This window comes from Tauraco erythrolophus, chromosome 2 (genome assembly GCF_009769465.1).
Source record: "Tauraco erythrolophus isolate bTauEry1 chromosome 2, bTauEry1.pri, whole genome shotgun sequence".
Lineage (NCBI taxonomy): Eukaryota > Metazoa > Chordata > Aves > Musophagiformes > Musophagidae > Tauraco > Tauraco erythrolophus.
Genome location: NC_141466.1, coordinates 67,482,711 through 67,506,553, shown reverse-complemented (window position 1 = coordinate 67,506,553; position 23,843 = coordinate 67,482,711). Strand labels below are relative to the sequence as shown.

The 23,843-nt window shown below is 39.2% G+C and overlaps 1 protein-coding gene across 3 annotated transcripts in view; it reads left to right on the top strand.

The window, feature by feature from the left end:
* The first annotated feature begins 3,838 nt into the window (after positions 1–3,838).
* The window catches only part of RHAG (Rh associated glycoprotein), a 22,675-nt gene continuing 2,670 nt past the window's right edge, over positions 3,839–23,843 (top strand). The window contains exons 1-10 of one of the 3 annotated variants that reach the window (XM_009988097.2): positions 3,839–4,050; positions 10,920–11,103; positions 12,377–12,527; positions 12,723–12,870; positions 13,161–13,327; positions 14,215–14,352; positions 15,177–15,298; positions 15,974–16,059; positions 16,690–16,763; positions 19,398–20,107. In XM_009988097.2, coding sequence (XP_009986399.1) covers positions 3,918–4,050; positions 10,920–11,103; positions 12,377–12,527; positions 12,723–12,870; positions 13,161–13,327; positions 14,215–14,352; positions 15,177–15,298; positions 15,974–16,059; positions 16,690–16,763; positions 19,398–19,475 — 1,281 coding nt within the window. In that variant the 5' untranslated portion in view covers positions 3,839–3,917 and the 3' untranslated portion in view covers positions 19,476–20,107. Of the gene's footprint in view, positions 4,055–10,902; positions 11,104–12,376; positions 12,528–12,722; positions 12,871–13,160; positions 13,328–14,214; positions 14,353–15,176; positions 15,299–15,973; positions 16,060–16,689; positions 16,764–19,397; positions 20,108–23,843 lie in introns of those variants that run through there. The other 2 variants (XM_086631432.1, XM_086631434.1) reach the window with 2 other exon arrangements.

Genomic DNA, 23,843 nt, shown 5'->3' with positions numbered 1-23,843 from the left:
AAATTCTGCCATAACTTTTCACATTTATTTATATAAAGGGTGTGATACCTCTCCAACATCATGGTTTTCCATCAGACAGAAAGGTATGACGAAAAACTCAACGGCCATTTGAAAGGCAAATATCTAAAGCTAGTTAGTAGATCCAGGAGTGCAACAGTATTTATCAAAGAACATCCTCATTTCTCTCATTGTGTCTGCAGCCATCATGATTGGGCTAAAGCTAATAGGAAGACACAAGGGAATTTCCTAGACACTAAAGACACAAGGCAATCAGGAAAAAATTATGGGAATGACAGATAGACATCGACACGGCAATTGTTTATCTGGGAAACACATGAGTCCAAAATGCAGGACTTTCTCCTATGCACAAAGTTTCCACTGTGATGTAGGGCTGCAGGATCGATACCTCGTTTTCATGACTTGACAGGATAACATCTTACCACAGTCACAAAGAGCAATCTAAGCTTTTGCAAAGAAAAACTGAAACTGTTGTCCTTGTCATCACTGCTTCAGACTCAGGGTATGGCTATTTAACCTTCTTCCCTTGGAGACGCTTGAGGAGAATGTCTAAAACATCTGCCATTTCACAAAGCAGTCCCCATTTCCAAGCATGACACCAGGCAAAGCCCATCTCAATGGGCAAAAAGTGAGGCAGTGAGTCAGGCAGTGAGGCACTGGGTGTGCCCAAAAAGACCAGCGAGCAAAGTAGCCTAACTCCACCCTCTGGAGAAAGCATCCTCTTCCTCCTGGCAGCTAGTGTTGTGAGTCCTTTTTGCTTAAAGTCAGTAATATCTGAAGTTAAATGTTGACAGATTAAGCTTCGGTAATGGTGAGAAGTGTTTCACTTATTTAGAAAGACAAATATTGGAGTATACAAGTATTGGAATATAATTTCTTCAGAGTCTGTAATCACATAGATTTCATAGATTTCATAGATTTTTCTAGGTTGGAAAAGACCTTAGAGATCATCGAGTCCAACCGTCCCTAATCCCCATTAAACCATATCGCTAAGTAGATCATCCACCCTATTCTTAAACACATCCAGGGATGGGGACTCAACCACCTCCCTAGGCAGCCTATTCCAGTGGCTGACAACCCTTTCAGAGAAGAAATACTTCCTAACATCCAACCTGAATCTGCCCTGACTAAGCTTATACCCATTTCCTCTTGTCCTATCACCCATCACTAATGTAAAGAGCCCTTCCCCCACCTCCCCACTAGCCCTTCTCAAGTATTTGTAGGCTGTAATCAGGTCTCCCCTCAGCCTCCTCTTCTCCAGGCTAAACAGCCCCAACTCCCTTAGCTGCTCCTCATAAGTTTTATTTTCCAGCCCCTTGACCGGTTTAGTCGCCCTTCTCTGGACTCGCTCCAGGAGCTCAATATCTCTCTTAAAGCGAGGGGCCCAAAACTGGACACAATATTCCAGGTGCGGCCTCACCAGTGCCGAGTACAGGGGCAGGATCACTTCCCTGTTCCTGCTGGTTACACTATTCTTGATACACGCCAGTATCCCATTGGCCTTTTTGGCCACCTGGGCGCACTGCTGGCTCATATCAATCCGGTAGTCAACCAAGACCCCCAGGTCCTTCTCCGCCAGGCAGCTCTCCAGCCACTCTTCCCCGAGCCTATAGCGATGCTTGGGGTTTTTACACCCCAAGTGAAGGACTCTGCACCTTTTTAAGAGAGTTGAGACTAATCATTTTCCTGAGATGCACATAATTTCTCATTAACTGCAAAGGCAGTATAACACGATTGACTTAGACATGCATGAAGTCTTTCATCATAAATTTTATGTATGTGTCTGTGTTTATGTACCTGCATGCAATGTAAGATATAAAGATACAAATAATAATGTCAAAGAAAGTCCTGGTTGAATAAACTTGACTTGACTTCTTTTAAAATTTAAATGTTTATTGAAAAGCACTTTCCCCAGTAAGATTTCAATAAGGAACTTTTTCTGCACTCCTGAAAGGACTTAATACAAGGGCTGCACATTTGTCACGTGAGATATTCACTGGGGAAAACATTATGTAATGAATAACACAAGCTATTCATGGCTGAGCTATGGGTAAAAACCAATGAACTTTACTCATGGTTTTCTTCTTTTTAAATCACTTGCTGTGCAAATGAAGGAGCTCACAGGTCCTTACAGTCAAACATTGCTGTCTTACCCTGTGGTATAGCAAGGATGAGCAATGGCTTTTTAATAAAACTCTGCTTCCTCTCCTTGAGCTGTTCAAATCAAATACAGTCACTACAAAGGAAAAATATATATGCTTATTTTAGCTTTGCTACTTGCAGGTTGAATTCTGTGATAGACTGTTGTGTTCTTCTTCCTAAATAATTTGATTTGCATTCCAAGGCCACAGACCCATTTTCCAGGAGAAAAAGCTAAGATTGTTTTAAACTTAGTTTGTACAATGGTCTAATACTACCTTTATACTAGAAAATTGAACAGCGCCAGGACTTTTGTCCTTCCTAAGATTACAATGGCAGTGTCGAGCAGACTTAGTCCAGGAGTTACCAAGAACAGGACAGCATTCCTAAAAGACGCCTGATGTCAACCACCCTGCATGGCAAGCTAAAGATTGAAAAATATGCAAATTGGCCTCAGGACCAGAGAAAAGGTCATAGCTCTGCTTGTTATATAACCATAGATGTAGCCTAAAAAAAAATAATTATTTAAATTTTATAGCATATAAGCAGTTTTCCAACAGTTGTCTCACCAGGACAGCAACCCAAGGTAACATCACCTCCCAGCATCTACAGATTATGTTGATTTTTATACCCAAGGACTGACAACGGCATTTTATTGCTATGTCCTAACACTACTACTTCATGACCAATTAGTTTACTACTGCAATATCATCCCTTTTTTTAACAGATAGAATTTTTCATGAAATAAAGGCTCCTGCCAAACAGTTTTGGCCTATCCTCTGAATATTGGACTAACAGAGGCCAAGTTACTCAGTATCACATCAATAAAATATTTTATCCACAAAACTTTTAAGAGTCAAGACAAATTTTGACAAACAATGTGAATCTCAAGTGGTCATCCAACAGTAATTTCAGTGAAGTTTAGCTTGCTTCTTTATTCGTGAGAAAGTTTACAAACTGAGCTGTTTAAAATCATTTGAGAAATTTGGTCTCTGACTTATTTTCATTAGTCTGAGCTAAGGAAAATGTAAAAAGCAACAATTAAAATTGAAAAAAGTGATCTGATTTTTGAAATTGTTTCTCGTAATCTACAGTTTTATTTCCTAGCAACTAGAAATGTCCTTTCTTATGAAGAAGTAGGATTATTTTCTTTTTAAATAACAGTTCACAATGAGAACATGTGCTCTATGAGTACTTCATTCACTGTGAAATAAAGACAAGTACCTCTTCAGCCTGCGGAAAGAGGTCCTCTTTGCCTATCGTATCCTATATGAAGACAGAGGAGATTATCCATGTTTCATATACAATGAAAAATTATTTACCTTCTAAAACAAAAACTACAACTTGAAGAAATGATTGACTACAGGAAACACAATTGACTGCCACTCTGTTCCTTACTATGTGCAGCAAATCAGGCGATGTGAGATTTTCTTTAAGGCAGTTTCTTTTTTAAAATACCTATAAGACAATGAGAAGCATATTTGTGGCTAAATGAGCTCTTTTACATTATAAACTGAAAAAAATATGCAAGCCAGCATTTCATGCACAGAAATAGCCCAGGAAATAGAAATCGTTATATTCACCCATACTGTTTCCCTCCCATAGTGGGTGTGACAGTGTGTTTGCCTGTCTATGTTTCTTTTTTTCTTCTTTTTTTTTTCTTTTTTTTTTTGCTATATCACCCAGACCCACTGAATTAGGCAGCTCCACTGAAGGCAAGCGTCTTTTATCAAGCTCTCACAGCCGTCTGCTCTCCTGCAATGCCTTCAGCCTTTGACACCAACATGAGGTTCAAGTTCTCGATCCTGGCTCTTCTTCTGGAAGTGATCATCATTGTTTTGTTTGGGATATTTGTGGATTATGACACCAGCGGCTCCCTAGCTTTATACCCATGTAAGTCTAAGATTTATAGAATTTAAAATGTCTTTAAACTAAGCAAGATTTCTGAATAACTTATGAGACCTAATGATATAGCTAGAAAAGAAAGGCATGCTTTGGGGCAAACAAAGTTTTTCTGAGGTGTGAAAGTAGCAGGCTTCAAAGATAAATTCAAATCGAGCAAATACAAAATTCTGAAAGTAGCTAACTGCAGAGAAGTTAGCTGTTCTGTGAGAGAAGAGTTCTGAAAATACTTCTAGTGTTTGCATAGCAAGTTAAAACTTGGAGAAATATGAATAGCTTTAAACAATTTTAGCATTTTGCAGAGATGGATGGTAGTGCTTCTTGCTGGACCTTCTACTCTCAATACTGTATCAAATAATGAAAATGCATGGAACATGTCATGGAATCGCAGAATCATAGAATCATAGAATGGTTTGGGTTGGAAGGGACCTTAAAGATCATCTAGTTCCAACCCCCCTGCCATGGGCAGGGACACCTTCCACAACATCAGGTCACTCAAAGCCTCATCCAATCTGGCTCTGAACACCACCAGGGACTTTCATGACTATCATCCAGGTTTCAAAAGGTTGTTTTATCAGAAAATGGAAATTGGGCAGCATGTTCATCATCGTTACATAATATTCATAGATTCATAGATTTCTAGGTTGGAAAAGACCTTAGAGATCATCGAGTCCAACCATCCCTAATCCCCATTAAACCATATCGCTAAGTATGTTTGCAGAAACAAATTTTGTTTGCCCTCGTTGAAGGGCAATAGATTTTGTCACAAGGTGGATAACCCTCTCCTATCTTTCAAAGTAGTGTCTCAGTTCTGGACAGTAATAGTTCAGCCTGCAAATGTTTCTATTGATTTGTTGTTCTGCAAATGTGTACTGAAGTTCAGGGAGAAAAATTTTGGCCTGAGAAGCAGTTGTTAACTTCTCCCACTCTCCCCTTCCTCATGCAAAGATCAGACTGCTGTAAATAAACAGAAAGAGAAGTCTGAAGAGGAGCATCCTGTGTCTTGATGGCAGTATCGAAGGTTTTTTGCTCTTCTTCTTGGCTCTAATGTCTTAATGACTGATAGCTCTGATTGCAATCCTCTTAATGATGACCATAATGGTACCGAACTCTTCACCTGTATGTAGTACTCAGGCAATTTTGGATATACCCCTTTTTTTGCCTCATTCCAACTGGCCTTTCGGTGACTGTTAGAGGGGAATGTGATCTTGGGGTCACCTCACTCCATAGTAGTCTTGTGTTGTGTGTTCTTACATGGAGCATTGTCCTGTTGAGAGAAGAGTGAATACACGGCATTATTCTTCTCCAAATGCAAGTCAGCTGATGAACATCAGGGGCTAATTACTTGCATTTGGGTTAACTCCACTGAGAAGCATCAGTATCCCTGAGACATAATAACTTAGGCTATGCCAGAGCCCGTTCTCTCTCTGAGACACAGCTTGGCCATGTCCATGATAATGAACTATCCAATTTTCTAGGTTAGGTGGCCTTATCTAGATGGTATGTTGGGAATGACCCCCGGTCCACTGTCACCCAGGAGGTGATAGTTGGCCTAGGCAAAAACTCTTCCAGATATCACACTAATAATTTGACAGCACAGATAATTCTACTCTGGCACTACTGTTTTATTAACATAGCCATTTTTTAAAATACCAGTCCACCTACCCCCTCTCTGACACTATCCCTAAACAACACAACAACAAATGTAGCCACAGAACAACAGTGTTTGGGGCATCTTTGTGTAGTTTGGTAAGCCAGAAGGACGCTATACCTAGGACGTGTTGTTCAGGCTGAGATTAAGGTCTGTTTTCCCTGCAAGAAAAGAGAAAATTTCCTTCTCCAGTCTGAATATCATAACTGCTGTCTCTGGTACTAAATTGACCTGCATTTTCTTGGAGTCCCCGTTACCAAGAAAAATGAAGAAAGGTGCATGGCATCCTTGTGCTTATGCCTTAATAGTCCTCAATGGTCCCTTACAGTGCTGTGGTGCATTTCTCAGTAAACCTCGAGTCTTCTGAATGGAGACTGTCTATATCACATGAGCACTGTGGGTACTGTGTTCCCTGGGGAGCTCCTGGAGTAGGCTGTTTTCACACTTAACTAAAATCTCTCCCAGCCGTTGTGTGGAGCCCTGTTTTTTAATTTAATATCTCCATTTTAAAAAGGTGTCAGAGAGAGGGCAGGAGCGTCATCAACATCACAGCGGAAAGGATTCTTCTCATCAAACACTACCACTACAATAGAAGCCTTTAAATGTAATCTATCCAGTTAGAGATCACATGTAGTTATTTCTTCCCTAATACTTGTGTCTAAATTATGTGGGGCAAACTGCTTGCTGTGTCCTATGCCTTTCTGCACAGGCAGTGTATGACTAGGTTATACCTGCACACTGTCGCCCAGTTGCCCACACTACTGAACAAGCTTCTGGCATGGTGTTGGCTCATGCAAATCAGCACCTTGACCTCCTCCTGGCTATGGCTTTAGGCATAGCATAGATAAGGGACTGGTCACAACAGATATTACAGGTAGGAACAATGTTTTGGGAAGGAAGAACATGTAGCTCTACAGATGAGAGTCAAGCTATGCCATCTGCCTTTTGGCCAGGCTGTTCAGTTTACCAGTAGAGACATAAACTAACCACAGATATAATGCTGGACTTTTAGATCCTGGAGGATAAGCAGGATGTCCTAATAGCTGTGTTTTCATTGTTAGGCCCTCTTTCCCTCAAACATCCCTGCCTACAAAGTGCACACAGGAGCACAGTTTGCCCAAGGACCTAGCAGAAAGTTAATGCTATGGTTGTATAGATGTATTAGGACACATTCTGAGTCAGGATTTGTCCTGAGTTCACAAAATTAGGGGTTCAAACTGCTTCCAATGCCATCCCCAGAGATGTTAACCCATCTTTACCTCATAGATTTAGTTTTTTCATCCAGGGGCAAAATTATATTCTCAGAAATGCGATGCCAGGTTTGCTTTTATATGCCTTAAATACCTCAGCACCATGAATCGTAGAATCATAGAATCATAGAATGGCATAGGCTGGAAGGGACCTCAGAGATCATCTAAATCCAAGCTATGTCAGTATTTTTGGACTGAAGAAAGATAAAAATAGTATTGAGGATCACTATAGTTTTTCACTCAGGTAAGGAGACCTGAGAAGGGAGCATTCCCAAAGCATAGTTTTGCATTATATCTATTTCTGGTGGATGCAAGTACAGGCATGGTGAATTGGATGGACAACTTCAGGTGTGCCATGCCGCTAGAACAGGAGGACAAAGGTATGTGATGGTTTTGCAAGTACTCCTGGAGGATTTCTTTAGTACTGGTATCCTGTATGTACTGTCCTGTGATTGATACATGATTCATGGCTTAGGAAAACTCATGCACCTCTCTTGTTCAGGTTCTACTTACTCTTTTAGGTGGAGCAAAATCACAGTTTTAGTATAAACCTAGATGCCACAAGCATCTTTGCATTGAGACTGACTAACATGTGCAGATCTTGCAGTGGAATTACTATGTTGGTTCTGGGCAGCCTTGCAGAATTGCGTGCAGAGGTTTTGGTCAGGATCTGCAGGAGTGTTTTTTACAATCTTTATTTCCTGTATCATGGAATAGAAGTACTATAGTTACTGAAACAGTTTATTTCAAAATGTGCTACTTTCTCCATCATTTGAAATCATTCCAGACCTACTCTCCTTTAAAAGAATGTGCAAGAGTCTGTTAAAGCACAAGGTATGGGCTAGATTGGTTGAAGGTCTTCACTCATTTTATGAAATTTGTCCTCAACATCAATGAATTAACCTAGTTTTAACCGGGACTTTTAATCTTTTGTGTAAATAACTCTAGACAGCTTTAAAACATATATATGAACCACGGCTAGCCCTCAGGAAGACCCAGCATTACATGGCAACCGGCTCCTTGTTTCAAACAGTATTGCTTCTAATCTTCAAGGCAGGGGTAAGATTTCTAAAAGCACTTTCCAAAAGATACCCGAACATAGAGAAGCCCTATTGATGGGCACTGAGAATTAAACTCATGTAATCAAGATGCTTTTGAAACCTCTTCTTTTGCTCACATGTAGAGTCACGTTGCTTAAGCAGTAAAGCATCTTTTACTCATCTAGACATGATTTACTAATGTGTTGTACACATGAATAGAATTATTTTGATGAGAACAATTTATCATCTGCTTTGTCTGCAATGATTGAACAGGGAGATTACAAACAAAAGCAAGTAATATGTTGAATGCTAACAAACCGTAAACTCCTCTGGGAGACTGGAAAAACTTTCTTACCTGAAGCTGCCTGCCCTGTGAATGGGCAAAACTAGTGCTGGGTTATGCCTTAAACCTTATTGAAATGTCCATGGCATATGCTGATTAAATAATAGAAAGAGCAGAAGTGGTTCATTTTCAAATGTACCCCTCATTTTGTGCATGGAGCTCAAGTTTGATATGAACTTAAAACTGCTGAAGTCATATATCACTTTGATGTGCTGTGCTAAGAGTTTATTAAATACATTTTCATTTTCCTCTGCCAAAGTCAAACAGAAAGGTTACTTTTTTAGATGTTGCTGTGCAGCTTCTATGGATTTACCCTCTAGTTCTGTATCTTTTGGTAACATCAACAAGATTTTAACACAGTAGTTTTGCAAGAGTCAATCAAATGACCTGTGCCACTTCTCAGATGTGAAGATGATGATCTCACAGGTTACTGGGTGAATGGTCACTCATAGAAAATTATTTTTAAACAGAGACAAAAGGGCATTCTGTTTCCATTTATCCTCAAAAAAGAGGTGGGGGAGAGCTCAGGTTACTCCTTCCATTATTTGAGAAGAGCTTTCTCATGTGACCTGCCTATATATTTTTTTTCCCACTTAAAAAAACCCACAAAAACCCTTGGGTGATGACCTGTACCCTAGATCATCAGGGTAGTGTTAGAGGAACCCTGGGAAGGCTATCCACTCTCGGTCCTACCAGCACTAACCACTGCAACATGTTTTCCAAGACATTTGAAGGAGCGCAGCTCTCGATGTGCAGTCCACCACCACGGTCAAGTCAGGTACAAAGCTGCAGCTCTGTGCTCCTGTGGCACAGGCTGCTGCAAGCTGGGAGGGTGCACACACGGACATACCCATCAAATGATGTTGTACTTTAAAATCCTTTTCGTAAACACCTCGTGCTGACTCTTTCTGACACAGGAATATGGGCAAATTAAGCTATATTTGGAGTTCTGCATCCACCAAGACACTAAAAACTTTGCTGCTGGTAGGCTCAGGAGGATTGTATTAGCATGGTTTGTTTATATTTTGACCAGTCATATCTTTTTCATCTCTTGCCAAGTCCTCTGGGGCGAAGGAATATGTTGAGCTCTAAGTTAGACAGCTATTTTTTGCACATCACTGCAATACAAAATATGCAAGTGTATTGAAAGCCAATGCCTAAACAGGGAAGTTAAGTTAATTGTGTACCTTTTAAAATAAGCAGTGAGCACAACACAAGAGTTTGGACAGTAGTTTCGGAAATTGAGCAATGGAAGAAAACGGGAAGCTTCCAAAGGATTACAAGAGTCTCAAAAATCCCATTACTGGCTGTTATTCAAGTCAGGAAATAAATGAAATGAAAACGTCCAGCCTAAAGGGGAAGCAAAAAGGTTGTGGATGTCTGTGAACCACCTGCATTTCTATGCAGTTTCTTAGCTGCCTATAGCCCAACGTAAAGGATCTTACTACATACATGCGTGTATTTCAGTGCTAGGTCAGGGCTGGAATATGACAGTGCAAATATAATAGAGCTTATTGGAAATCTCCAGTAACTTATTATACTTCTGGGCCCTCTTTTGGCTAAACATGGTAATGCATATAGCAAAACCGCAGGAATACTGGAACATTCCCCCAACAGGGAAACAACTTCAAGCCAAGTATTGTACTAACCAGAACAACGTCTCATGTTTTTCCCAGATATTTGCATGCAAGAGGCAATGAAATAGAAATGAAAAGAAATACTTTCTCTATACTGAGGTTCTTACTAACAATAAAACCAGAGAAAAAGCTTTAATTACAGGACTCAAACCTGTTTGGTGAAGACATCATTAAATCACGAAAAACACTTCAGGGTAGAAAAATATTTTGAAATAGAAAATATCCATGTTGTGTTGATCAACTCAGTTTGTATTAAAAAGCCTATAAAAGGAAATTTAAAAAAATAAAGAAAAAGTAGAAAAAGCTAGCTGCATTTTAACAAAATTTGTATTTTTTTTAAAAAAAGCATATTTGAAGTGTAAAGTATACACTGATTAGCAATATTAATTTACTACTTTAGACATTATCTTAAATGACTTTTTGTTTTACCCAAATAAAGAAATCAATCTCTTGAACAATAGTTTCTAGGATAACAAACATACCTTTGCACTGGGCCAGCTATCACTCTATCAAGCAAATTCCATGTACAATTTTGGAGTTAGCCAGAGCATGTTGGACATGACCACTTTTATTCGAGGGTGAAGAGAACTTTTTGTAAGGACATGAAGCTGCAATATTCCAGATAGCTTCGCACACAGAGAACAGTTCCAGACACATTAAATTTGCTAGTATATATATCTAGTGTTCTTTCCATAATGATATAGCAAGGAATAAAATGAGTAGTTGAGTCTTGCATTTTCCAGATACCCAATCTTCAACTAGTAGACTGATCATGAGGTGGGGAAGGATGGATCACATTGATGGCATGAGTTTGGAACTCTTTTCTATTAAATCCCCATTTGTCTCTAGCTTTCCTCCCTTCCAAGTTACTTCCAAGTTTCCTTCCAACTTCCAAGTTTACTGTTCCAAAACAGTCACACAGACCTGTTTTCCCTTCAGTCTTTCAGGATGTCCATGTAGGGATATTTGTTGGATTCGGTTTCCTGATGACCTTTCTGAAGAAATACGGATTCAGCAGTGTTGGTGTCAACATGCTCATTGCTGCCTTTGGTCTCCAATGGGGAACCCTGATGAAAGGATTTTGGAACGCAAAAGGAGAAAAAATTCAAATTAATGTCGAAAGGTACAGTGAATTTATGAAAATTGACATTTCTATCCCTTTAGATATCAGAAGAATCCATAAACTACAACATCTGTGTGATCAGACTTCTAAGATCACTGAAATTTGATTGAGCTTTACTGTCCACCTCTCAACATTCATCTGCCCTTCACCTCTAAAGCGCAACACCTGGCACACTGGGCCAAGAGAACCAAAGGGTGGGATGAAATATGAGGTGCTATGTTACACGTGGGCCACAGATCGCATAGAGAGACTGTTTTGAATATCTGGAGCTTTGGAAGCTGGAAGATTTCCAGCAGCAGTGCACCATCACCTGCATCCAGAAGTCATGAAAGGATTTGTCCCTTCATGACGTATGAGATCGCTGAAGAAAGGCTGGAACAGTGTGTCTGTTCACTCACGAGGTTTTCTCCTGCTTCTCAAGGAATGATTTGCATGAGCACCATGCTGCAGTAGGTTCTGGGCCCCTATCATAAAATAAAAGACCTCATGAGTAATGTCTCCAGATACTTTTAATCCCCTTCACATTCATCTATCCTGCTTCTACCAAGGTCTCAGAGTGTTTTCCATATCTGCAGTTCTGTTTTCTGAGGCAACTTGTAGACAATTTTGAGAAGAACAGCATTCAAACATTACTGAGGGACAAGCAGAAATAATATAAGCAGCTCCCTAATGCTCACAGACAGGCATTTGTAGAGCAACTCATAAGTTAGTGCCCCTCTGTGCTGCAAGTTTTTGACCAATTTGTGGTTTTATTTATCTTTGACATTCCTCATAACCTGTTAACAGTGGTCCTTCCTGACGGCTGGTGCAAACATGATGCACAGTGATAGAAAGGCATGCAAGGCTTCTGAAATGAGATAAACCATGTGACCAGAGCTAAGAGCTCTCTGTCATCTTTGGAGTTCAAGTGACAGTCAGAGCTGGAAATATCCCTGCACATCCACAACACACATCTCATCTGACTTTTCGCTATAATTTCAACGAGGTAAACACATATGTAGTATAAACAGGAGGTAACATTCCCACACTTCTTCCTCAATAGCTGGTAAAATCCCTGAAAAACCTATCTGGAAAAGTTTGATTTAATTTTCATCCACAAAGATGATCTTGATGATTTTGTATCTGAAGAGTTAAAGCTTTATCATTTTAATGGTATGAGAGCTTTGATATTACAGCTTTATTTCAGATCCCTTTGCGTTTTTTATTTTGATTTTCTTTTTTCCTGTGTTTTTGTTTTCCTTTGTTCTGGTTTTATCTGTTTTCTTAACTTCAGCATGATAAATGCAGACTTCAGTACAGCAACTGCTTTGATTTCATTTGGAGCAGTCCTGGGGAAAACAAGTCCTGTTCAGATGCTGATCTTGACAATTCTGGAGATCACAATCTTTGCATGCAACGAGCATCTAGTTACAGAAATACTTCAGGTACAACTATTCAGTAATAATAATTTTCTTTTTATAACAAACAGTTTCACTTTGTAACACTTCCAGTTTACATATTCTAGATTCTAGTTTCTACCATAGAAACAAATTATTAAAGTCATCCAGACGTCTCCTTCATCAAACCCTCATCTTCATATTGTATGAAATCTATGGCATTATTTTGGGTCCCTATCGCAGGCCACAGATGTTGGAGCCTCAATGACGATCCATGCTTTTGGAGCTTATTTTGGTTTGGCCGTAACCCTGGTCTTGTACCGTCCTGGTTTGAAAAACAAACATGAAAATGAAGAATCTACCTATCATTCGGACATATTTGCCATGATTGGTAAGTGAAGTAATAGTGGTGGTGAGTTTGGGCAGTGAGTGGGGCATGACAAGGGGTCACAGTGTGTTGAAATTTTTCAGAAGGATTTGATAAAGACCATGTGTCAAAATCCCAGCTGCTAGTGTCAAAAGCTTCTGCATAATCTATTATTTCTCCCAGCACTTTGGCTATTTCATGTTTCTTATTGATCATCTTTCTCATTTCTTGCGGCAAGTTCTGTTGTGTTGGATCTTTCATGTTGAAATCGTGACTGAAGAGTCTTTGTTTTGTTCTGACTTATATTCATCCAGGTACCATGTTCCTTTGGCTTTTTTGGCCTAGTTTTAACTCTGCCCTCGCATCTGGAGAAGCTTGCCAGATTAAAGCAATTGTCAACACTTACTATTCCTTGGCTGCGTGTACTGTCGTAACATTTGCCCTCTCCAGCCTGATGGATCAAAGAGGCAAATTCAGTATGGTAAGAATCAAATTCAGTATGGTAAGAATCACATCATGACCTCTGTTAAATTGAGTCATTCCTCTGTAATAAGGATGGTTAGCAGATTCCCAGTGTCTGTGAGCTATTTGGAGCCTTTGCTCATACTGTGGGGAAAATCAGAGCTATTATAATTCTGAAAGTTATAATGTAAGATTGAGCCCTGAGGCGACCCACCTTGCTTGAGGCAGGTGGTGATTCCTCAGTGGGATCATTGCGTCTGAAGAGTGAAAAGCTCTTAGACATTACAGTGATGGTCCTGCTCCCTTGTTCTCTCTTGTCCACAGAACCTGCTGGACCATAGAGACATTAGTCCAACATTCAGGTGGACTTTTGGTTCTTATTCCAAAGAAGATTCTATGTGAGTTACCACATTGCAATAGCCAAAATAGCAACGACCTGTTCCCTGGCAATCTCACAGTGCAGCTGCTCAACAGGCAAAGCCAAACTAGGTTGGGGCTGTCAACCTTTCGTCTCCTGGCCCTAAAATCCAGTCCTGTGTTTTCACACACTTTTTTCCAGCAATTGCAGTGTTTATCTAAGGCCAGGGTGAGCAGAAACAGCTCACTGAGCTTGCAGAGTTTGCTGCTGTTGTAGAAGGCACTTCTCATTGGCTCAGCCTAGCTTCTTGAGAAGTCAGATGAGTTTTTAGAGAGTTTGCAGAAGTCGGACTTCATTAAACTGGCTTAGAGCAGCTTTGATCTAACGCTCTGAGTATGTAACAGGGAGCTCTGTTTTAAATTTCTGTTCATTCTTCATTGCAAAAGTCCCACTTGAAGAGAAGGAAAACTTCTGGTTGCAAGCAAGACTTACAAGTCACCCAGCCCTAAGACAAGCCTGTGTTCCACATATCTGTATGCTCTTTGCAGGTTCTCATTCAAAATGCCACCTTGGCAGGAGGAGTAGCAGTGGGTACCTGTGCTGACCTGACAATCCACCCTTTTGCTGCCATGTGCATTGGGAGCATTGCTGCAATCGTCTCTGTCCTTGGGTTCCGCTTCCTGACTGTAAGTGTCAAGGATCCACCTCTGCTCTCATTTACTTATTGCTTCATTGGCTGTACTGGAGATCCCTCGATTTGCTAAAAAGGGATTTTAGAAAGTGGCTGATACACTGTAGAGAACAAGCTCTAGACAACTGTATCGTTAAAACAATGTGATTTAAATCTATGCTTACAAGCTAACTTCAGTCCAGCACCTAGTTAAAAACAGAGAAGGATCACGAAGATACTACAGTTCATTAAAGTTGGGATTTCTGCTCAAGCAGCTGCCAGAATTTTGCTGCAGGTCCATGCTTCAGTGAAACAGGACTAATTGCATTTCAGCCTTTTAAAATTTCTAAATAGCTCCGTAATCAAAAAATACTTTTAAAGCATGAAACAGAATTGTTTCATGTGCAAAATGTAGAAACAAAATATTCTGACTCAAACTGTTTAAACTGGCATTTCCTGATAGAGAAATATTCTGGAAGACAATACCTGACTAGAAGACTCAGAACAGGGAGGCACATGTTGCTTAGCCATCTCTTTCAACCTTTGCTGCAGTGGCTGAAAAGATTAGGAATATCAGTGGACTGTCATGTGTTTTATATCATTGTATTTATGACAATAAGTTTGGACATTTGTACCATTATACATACATACTTGGTTGTCTCTGCATATAAACAACTTTGCAGTGAAGGTAAAGACCGCAGGTTTTATAGCTGAACTTTGCATACACAAAAAAAGTTGAACTGTTTCTTGCACCTTTGCACTACTTTCTTTTGCATATCACTCTAGAGATAATGGAAGACTTTAAACTCACTATAAACTTCATATTTCCCCTCATTTCAGCCTTTATTGGCATCCAAACTGAAGATTCAAGACACTTGTGGAGTTCATAATTTACATGGTTTACCTGGAATACTGGGAGGTATCGCTAGCATCGTAGTAACTGCAGTAAAAGAGGACGTTAGGTGAGTTATGGAGAGAAGAAAGAAAGGAGTTTCTTGATTTTTGAAGGTCTGTCCTGATTTTCCACCTTCCTCGGATCTGATTATCATTTTTTTTCAGAAAATGCATCTTTGATTTGATGTTAGACATTGTGTTCTGGTTTAAATAGGACTCTTCTTGATATGCTGCCCTTAATACACTGTTTACATACCAAGTTTGTTCCAAATTAAAAGCTCAAGTAAAAATAAATAAATTAAAAACATCATAAAAAACAGCATTCAGAACCATTCAAATGTAGAAGAATCTTTATTATGTTTTTACAATTACACTGCTGGTAACTGAAAGATTTTAAATAAAATTGGCAAAATGGGCTATTTCCACTATGTCAAAAGACTCCAAGAAGATGAAATGTCGGTCTTTTTGACAAAGAGGCCCATTCTCTAAAGGCTTACAAGATACTAATAACCTTTTCAAAGAACAGAAAAGAAAACAAAGAACTTGTTTTCATCTGTAGTCTAAAACAAATCCAAAACAAATCAATCCCATACGATTTCTCTCTTGTACACAGCAATGGCAGGATATTTTGCTATGAGCCATCTTGTCCAGCAGATAGCAAGTACAATATTATAAGACCAATTATCAGTCTCCAAGTGCAACAATTTTTGATTGTCAATGGTTTGTTTTTCTGTCCTTTTCAGGCAAAGTGTCCACTTAACTCCTGGCATGCAGGCTGCTGCCCTGGGCAGCACAATTGGAATTGCATTGGTTGGGGGAGCATTGACAGGTCAGTATGATGCGTATAGCAATTGAAATACATGTGAATTTAGAGGTTTGCCCATGGAGAACTTCAATGTATCAACAATTTCATGTCAATAATACAAAATAGAAAAATAGAAATAATGCATGATGGCACACTGGCAGAAAAATACGGAAAAGTAGTTTTCCAATAATTTTGTCTTCAAATGAAGTCTAGATATCTTATTGAATACATGTTTCAAAGATACTGAGTTGTATGTAGGAATAGTAAGACGTTGTTCTGGGTGTAGTTCTCTAGATTCAGACACTTAAAATTCTGAACAGAAACTAGTTTGAGATTAAGACATATTCATATATGTGTCACGAGTTTCCACGTGATTGTGGATCCTTTCCAAACAAAAATTCAGGCTGAAACAGAAAATTCAGTCTGAAATCTGGGTAAGGTTTAAGCAACTAAAAATGAGCTCTTATTCATATTGACATGAAGAAACCTGCATCATCTCTCATAATGAGGAGCCTAATATCTCAAGATGCTTGGGCATTTCTGTAGAGTAGGAAATGAGTCAGAAAACACAGATGACTCCCCAGGCACATCTGAGGAACATTTATTTGGACATTTTGTCCATTTTTTTAACCTCTAATGCTGGTTTTCCTGCAGGTGGTATTCTAAAGCTGCCCTTCTTGGGACAAGCATCTGACCAGAACTGCTTTGATGACTCTGTTTATTGGGAGGTAAGATACAACCTCCTTTTATTTTCATTATGTTGGAAGATGTATAGCACACTACTTCTGCCCACCTGGGATTTGTGGTTTGCACACAAGTTAACTTTCAAAGATATTGCTCTGCCTCAGGCTGTAAACTTACCAAGGTTACCTCCAGGATCTTTATTGAACTTGCTACCTAGTCATGCCATTTACATTCAACTAACCTCGATAAGATAGCAAGAATAGAGCCAACAAGTTGAGATCTCAGTGGAGCTCTTTATCTCATTTCTAAGTACTCACTCTGTCAGGTCTCCTCTTCCTTGTTGTAGTTTAGATGCATGATATTTGCATTTTGAGCTAAATGCTGCAGCTTTTCTACTGTCATCTAGAATTTCAAACTGAAAGATATTTGGAGCACTTCTTGAGTATTTGTAGGATCAGTCTCCCTTAGACTGAGCAGAAGCTCTTCTGCTACCTGGTTGAATGGTCTGACCACTGAGATTATCAGAAGACAGGCCTCCTGGCACTATTGTTTTATGCATGAAGACACAAACAATGGGGCTGAGAAACAAGTACATCTGAAATATCCCTGCTAGTCTCCCTTTATACTCAATGAAGAGACGGCTCTAGATTGCAGTTCATTTGAATCACTGGTGTGCAGATGACTCTAAGGTGGGCGAGAGTGTTGATCAGCTTGAGAGAAGGTTCTACGGAGGGATCTTGACAGGCTGGATCAATGGTCAAGGCCAATTGTATGAGGTATAACAAGGCCAAGTGCCAAGTCCTGTCCTTCGATCACAAGAGCCCCATGCAACACTACAGGCTTGGGGAAAAGTGGCTGGAAAGCTGCCCAGTGGAAAAGGACGTGGAGGTATTGGTCAATAGACATCTGAATATGAGCCAGCAGTGTGCCCAAGTGGCCAAGAAGGCCAATAGCACCCTGGCTTGTATAGGAAATAGTGTGACCAGCAGGACTAGGGAAGTGATTGTCCTCCTGTATTTACCACTGGTGAGGCTGCACCTCAAATACTGTGTTCAGTTTTGGACTCCTCACTACAAGAAAGACATTGAGGTGCTGCTATGTGTCCAAAGAAGGGCAATAAAGCTGGTGAAGGGTCTGCAGAACAAGTCTTGTGTGGAGCGCTGAGGGTACCAGGGTTGTTTAGTCTGGAGAAAAGGAGGCTGAGGGGAGACCTTACCACTCTCTACAATTACCTGAAAGGAAATTGTAATGAGCTGGGTGTCAGTCTCTTCTTCCAAGTAACAAGTGATAGGACAAGAGGATATGACCTCAAGTTGCACCAGGGGGAGTTTAGATTGGATATTAGGAAAAATTTCTTCAAGGAAAGGGTTGTCAAGCATTGGAACAGGCTGCCCAGGGAAGTGGTTGACTCACTGACCCTGGAGGTGTTTAAAAGACGTGTAGATGAGGTGCTTAGGGGAATGGTTTAGTGGTGGACTTTACAGTGCTAGGTTACTGGTTGAACTTAATGATTGTAAAGGTCTTTTCCAACCTAAATGAGTCTACGATTCTGTGATTCTGTGATTCCAGATCTATGTTAGGTTACATGAATTAAAACCTTGCAAGTGTCTATATTCCCCTCTAAGAATGAAAGACCTTTCATTGCCTACCTCAAATGTAGAGTTCTATGCCATAGAGACCTAGATTTGGTCAGCTGAGTCCCACATACATCAGTGGGTTGGATACCTACAATCAAGTGCAGAGCAGAAACTCAAACGTACCTTTCCTCTTGGCTAATCTAAGAAGCTTCCTTTACTGTTTGTAGGCTTTCTGCATCTCCCTTCATTAGAGACTGATGACAGATTCTTAACTTAGGCAATCTGAATTTTTTCCTGTATGTGAGGACAAACTCAAAAAGGCAAGACAAGAAAAAAAAAAGATAGTATAAATTCCTTGTAAATAAAATGTTGTGAACACAAAAAGTTTTATTACTTTTGAATTAATCAAACTCCAGTACAAACTACACAATTTGGCTTTTGGTCAGAGAAAGTTTGCAGCCTAAGGGGAAGTTCTGAGCCAAATGAACAGCTGTAGCAATGACAATCAGGAAGAAAAAACAACTTTTAATGACAGCTCTGCAAGTCATTCACTGTTTGACCTCAGAAAAGTCAAAGCACTGGTTTTTGGCAAGATCTGAAATAGATTGTCATATATAAATGATAAAAAATTACAGGAAAGGGAAAATTTTAGTGTCTGGCTGAAGAATTCACAGTCTGTGTTGAACAGTGGTGATAATACAACCCTGCTCAACTGAAGGTCCTGTAGTGTCAGTAGAACTGCGCAGAAGTAAGTGAGCTTTGTCAGGTAATGAGAAGGGACATTGATATTTGGTATATGATTTCCTTTACATTTCATTAAAGATGGTCACCTTGTTTCTTTAGAGCTCTTTGAAAATCCCAGATATTAATTTTGCATTCTCATAGCTAGTGTCAGCGTTAAGGAATCCTTCTATTAAGAAAATCCTGAATTCAGCTCTCAGAATGCAGAACTGCTGGTTCATGTCAGGCTGAGTCAACATTAATAAATAAACACACAATATATACAAACAGAATTACATTCTCAGTGCACCTTAGTCTCCTCCTTTGGCAAAAGTAAGCCTGTATATCATCAACTGACCTCTTCCTTGATTTTCATGGCAGGTTCCAGCAGAGGAGATACTACATGAAATTCACTCCAACAACTATGATGAGCACAGGAGACCTGAAGCCACCATGTAGAAAAATAATTAATCTCTAATATCTGTGCTAAGGATGCTCTTTTCAGTTTCTAATGCTAAAAACAACATCCAAGTATTGTCCTAACCATGTCAGGTTTTCAAGAAGGGGATGTAGATAGCTATATTTTTGTAATATAAAACAAGCTTGATTTTAGAATACATAGTCATTTTGCCAAGTGCAGGTGAATTAATTAGATCTTTTCGATATATTTGTTCATCTAAAATGAGAAGAGAAAAAAAGAAAAGCCATGACAAACTGCTCTACAAAGTTATCTGTATTTTACCTTTTGTCATCATGAGACAATATAGCCGTTGAAACAACCTTTGTGTTTCAAGCCTCTTACAGGACACCATATTCAACTGCAAGATTCCCAAGTTACAGTCACATCCTTCAACTGCATAGGGATAATCAAGAAGATGGTAATGAAAAAATTGATGGATATTGTTTATTTGGATTCTAATAAGCTTTTCACCAGAGCATCCCAAATTAACTTTTTAAGAAAGTATGTTGTTGTATTTTCAGGTGGGGGAGAAAATGTGCTGTATTTTGAAGATTGGTTGTGACAGGAAACAAAATGTTGAAATAATTTTCTTGGCAAAGCACAGAATACAGTGATTGATGAGGTATACTAAGAGGAAATATGAGTATCAAAATTCTTTGTTAATACAGTTATTGAAAGAGAGAAGAAAGTGAAATGGTGAAAAATGTCATTATTGGCACAGATTTAGAGTGTTTCAAGGAAACAATAAGACAATCAAGTAGGAGCTATGAAAAATAGGTAATTACATAATACATCTTACTAAGCCCAACAGTAATAAGTGGAGAGTAGCACTATTTATGTCAATAGATATGAATCGAACTAAATGCTAGCTCGAAGAAAAAGTGTAAGTTTTCAGGAGCTGGCTGGAAAGCAAGTATGTTCAACCTGCAGAAGACTTAGTGGAGAACTTCTGTGTGGTTAGTCACTATGAAGTCACTGCCTCCTGAAACAGGACAAAGCAGAAAGAAGACTGAAGCTAAATTAATGTAAATTAACTCTACCTGGGAAGTGTTGATAGTGGCTGCTCAATTTAGAGAGAAAAAATTTGAGGTATCTGAAGGAACTGTAGGAGATGATAGTAGCTGGGAGTGGAGTCACACATCTGTGTCTACCTACGTGAAGTAATCCATTGAGAGGCAATGGATGGGAAATGAAACTCTAACAGAAGGATTACAGTGCCTCTGAGTATCATTCAGACATAGAAAGCTACCACTAACATCTCAGAAGGACAAGCTACAGTGGGTGAACTTTCCAGACCTTTTTTTTATCACCATCTTATTTCAAGTCTTGTCAGATTTAAGAAGAAAAGTCCTCTCATATAAAATAGCACAGATGGTTTTGGTTCTGCTGATGTATTTTTCCTTGGAAAACTTTAGAAAGATACTAGGCAGGACTATCCCATATGGTATATCAGCTATATACTGGTATATATGTCAGATTTCTGTCTACGAATGAAAATGCATTTGTCATAACACACTTTAGTTCAGACATGCTCTTTTGCAGATATGCAAGGACTGATTCTTTCACACCTTGTTGGCTAGAAGAAATCTTTTATCTTTTCAAAGCTTTCAAACAATATTTTTTCTAAAATATGAGAAGGTATTTAACAGTGTAGGTATCACACGTGCAAAGATTTTGGAAGTATTTTGTGCATAATTTACAAAGTATTGAAGTGCTTGCAAAAGATTCCTTACATAGACAGACTATAAAAATCTTATCATTATTGTCCTCTGCCTTTTTTCAGAAGATTACTGCCCCAGAGAAATCAGTCCTTTAGGTTCTCTCAAAAAACAGAGTAGGGAGATGGATCCCTCTACATGGAGATTTATTCTGCCTAACCCAGCCATCATTTTCAGGAAATTCTTTGTTTCCTTTTTGACAAAGAGGAACCCTAGAAGTCTAGCTTAGCCTGGGAAATGATGTTTTAAATGGCTAAAAATCATGTGAGTTGTATATATGACTTTAACAACTGGAAAAGGTATTACAAATGTATCAGTGAAAAATACTTTGATATGTCCATTCTGATGTTCACAATACTTAAAAACTATTAATGATACAGCAAAAGCATTAGGACAATTCAAAACGTAAAAAGCACGTGTTGTAAAAACATCAAACGAGAAATAGGACTAGAAGCGACGTCTTAAACCACATGGTGCACTTGGATGACTAAACTCACATGAAGTAAGGCTAAATGGAGAGGGACTTTTGAAAGAGAGAAGAAAGTTAGTTAATAACTAACTAACTAACTTACTGAGAATGTAATTCTGTTTGTTAGGCTAAATGGAGAGGGACTTTTTACAAGGGCATGTAGTGATAAGACAAGGGGCAATGGCTTTAAACTGAAAGAGGGCAGATTTAGATTAGATATAAGGAAGACATTTTTTACATTGAGGGTGGTGAGGCACTGGAACAGGTTGCCCGGAGAAGTTGTGGATGCCCCATCCCTGAAAGTGTTCAAGGCCAGGTTGGCAGGTTGGATGAGGCTTTGGGCAACCTGGTGTAGTGGAGGATTTCTCTGTGCATGGCAGGGGGGTTAGAACTAGATGATCTTTGAGGTCCCTTCCAACCCTAACCATTCTATGATTCTAAATGGTCAGGATGTGAGAAACTACCCACCATTATATGAGAAATTGCTGGATGTGAAACAATATAACGCTCTGATAAATTAAAATGAAAACCAAAATATTGTGTTGTATGAGAAATGGCCTAATAGCACAGATAATTGTAGGGGAGAATTAGGAACCTTCTGGGGAGCATAACCTTGAAAGTCCAGCAGTGCCTCTGTAAGTATAGCTGAAGCTGAAATATTAACCTCAGGTACAGATGTAGCAAATCTGAGATCAAACCAAATTTAAATAGTAGTGGGCCAAGATGGGGAAGCCAAAGAAATAGGAAAAGGGACAAGGAGGCATGCAAAAAACCTGCAATGAGGGCTGTCTGGATTATTTGTCAGGCAGTCTTGGCATAGATCAGTGCAGCTCGGAGCAAGACAATAAATCAAATCTCTTGTTTTGGTCATCCATGCAGATTTGATTTCCTCCTGTGGTCTCAATCCTGCTATAGTGGAGAGCTGCTGCTCATGCACAACCCAAAATTCGTGCATTCACTACGGTCAGAAGCTTTAGACAAGGGCTTCAGCTCAAGACAGATGAATCTAAACCCTTTGACTACCCTATATGAAAAGATTATACACAGAATTTCCCCAGCATGTTTCAGACTGCTCTTCACTCCAAATGGACTCTATGCAAACAGACAGTTCACAAAGATGCCTGCAGTGGTGTCACAAGGAAATGAAAAACAGTAGTTGTTGGCTTTCTAGATAACCTTTGTTTAATCAGATCTTTAAACACCACTTTGTTTTCAATGTGACCATGCCCTTGAAGTGTATCATTTGTTTCTCCTAAGGTTCTTTACCCTAATCGCTCACCTCCATACTTCAGATGTCAGTGGTATTTGGTTCTCTGTCTTAGGGTATTTTCTTTGGTTGGTTATTTCCAGATTAATCAAAGATTTGAATACCCTGAGTTTGTAGAGCTTAACATAGGTGCAATTTCCATATAATATTTTACTGGACACTAAGGAGAGGTGTCCAGCCTTACAGAAGCTTAAATGTTTTGCTAAGAATCCCTTTGCTCAGCAAAGAGGGAGCCATATAGAGGCAAGAAAGGAAAGCAAGGAGTTCAACGAGACACAGGGTGAAGGACAAGCTTTGAGGATGGAACTAAAAAGTAAACCAAAGTTAAAGTACAACTGCTCTAAATTTGAGGTTCATGATGACCAGTATTTTTCTTTCTCATAAAAGACTGCCAATGTTTTATCCTCTCCAATAATCACCAAACACACTTTCTATCTCACCTTTGTTCTCACCTGGACTTGTTTTCACATTAAAAAAAAAGCTTGAATAAGATGGAGTTTATTAAGTAGGTAAAAACTCATTCAGTATCAACATTCATTAAGCTGTTCACAAAAATATCTGAAAAAGCTGAGTTAAATGACAGCTACTGTGTGTAGCTTTCAACTTGAAATTAGATTCCATCATCAGGATACTGAAAGCTCTTTCTTGGATTTTATCATTCTCAGAAGAAACCTTAGGAGACTGTTGATATTTTTCAAATCAACAGCATTTTGGAGGTTAGGTCAGCCATCTTTTAAAAGATATTTTCTTGTATCCAGTCCTAATCAGAAAACAGATGTCTTTCTCTTGAAGGGTCAAACTAACAGAAGCCACTAAGATTGGTGGTTTTCTAAGTGAAAACTACAAATTTAATGTTTCTAATGCAGTGTATCTTTTTTTTAAAATTTTTAAATAGATTAAATACAGGTAGATT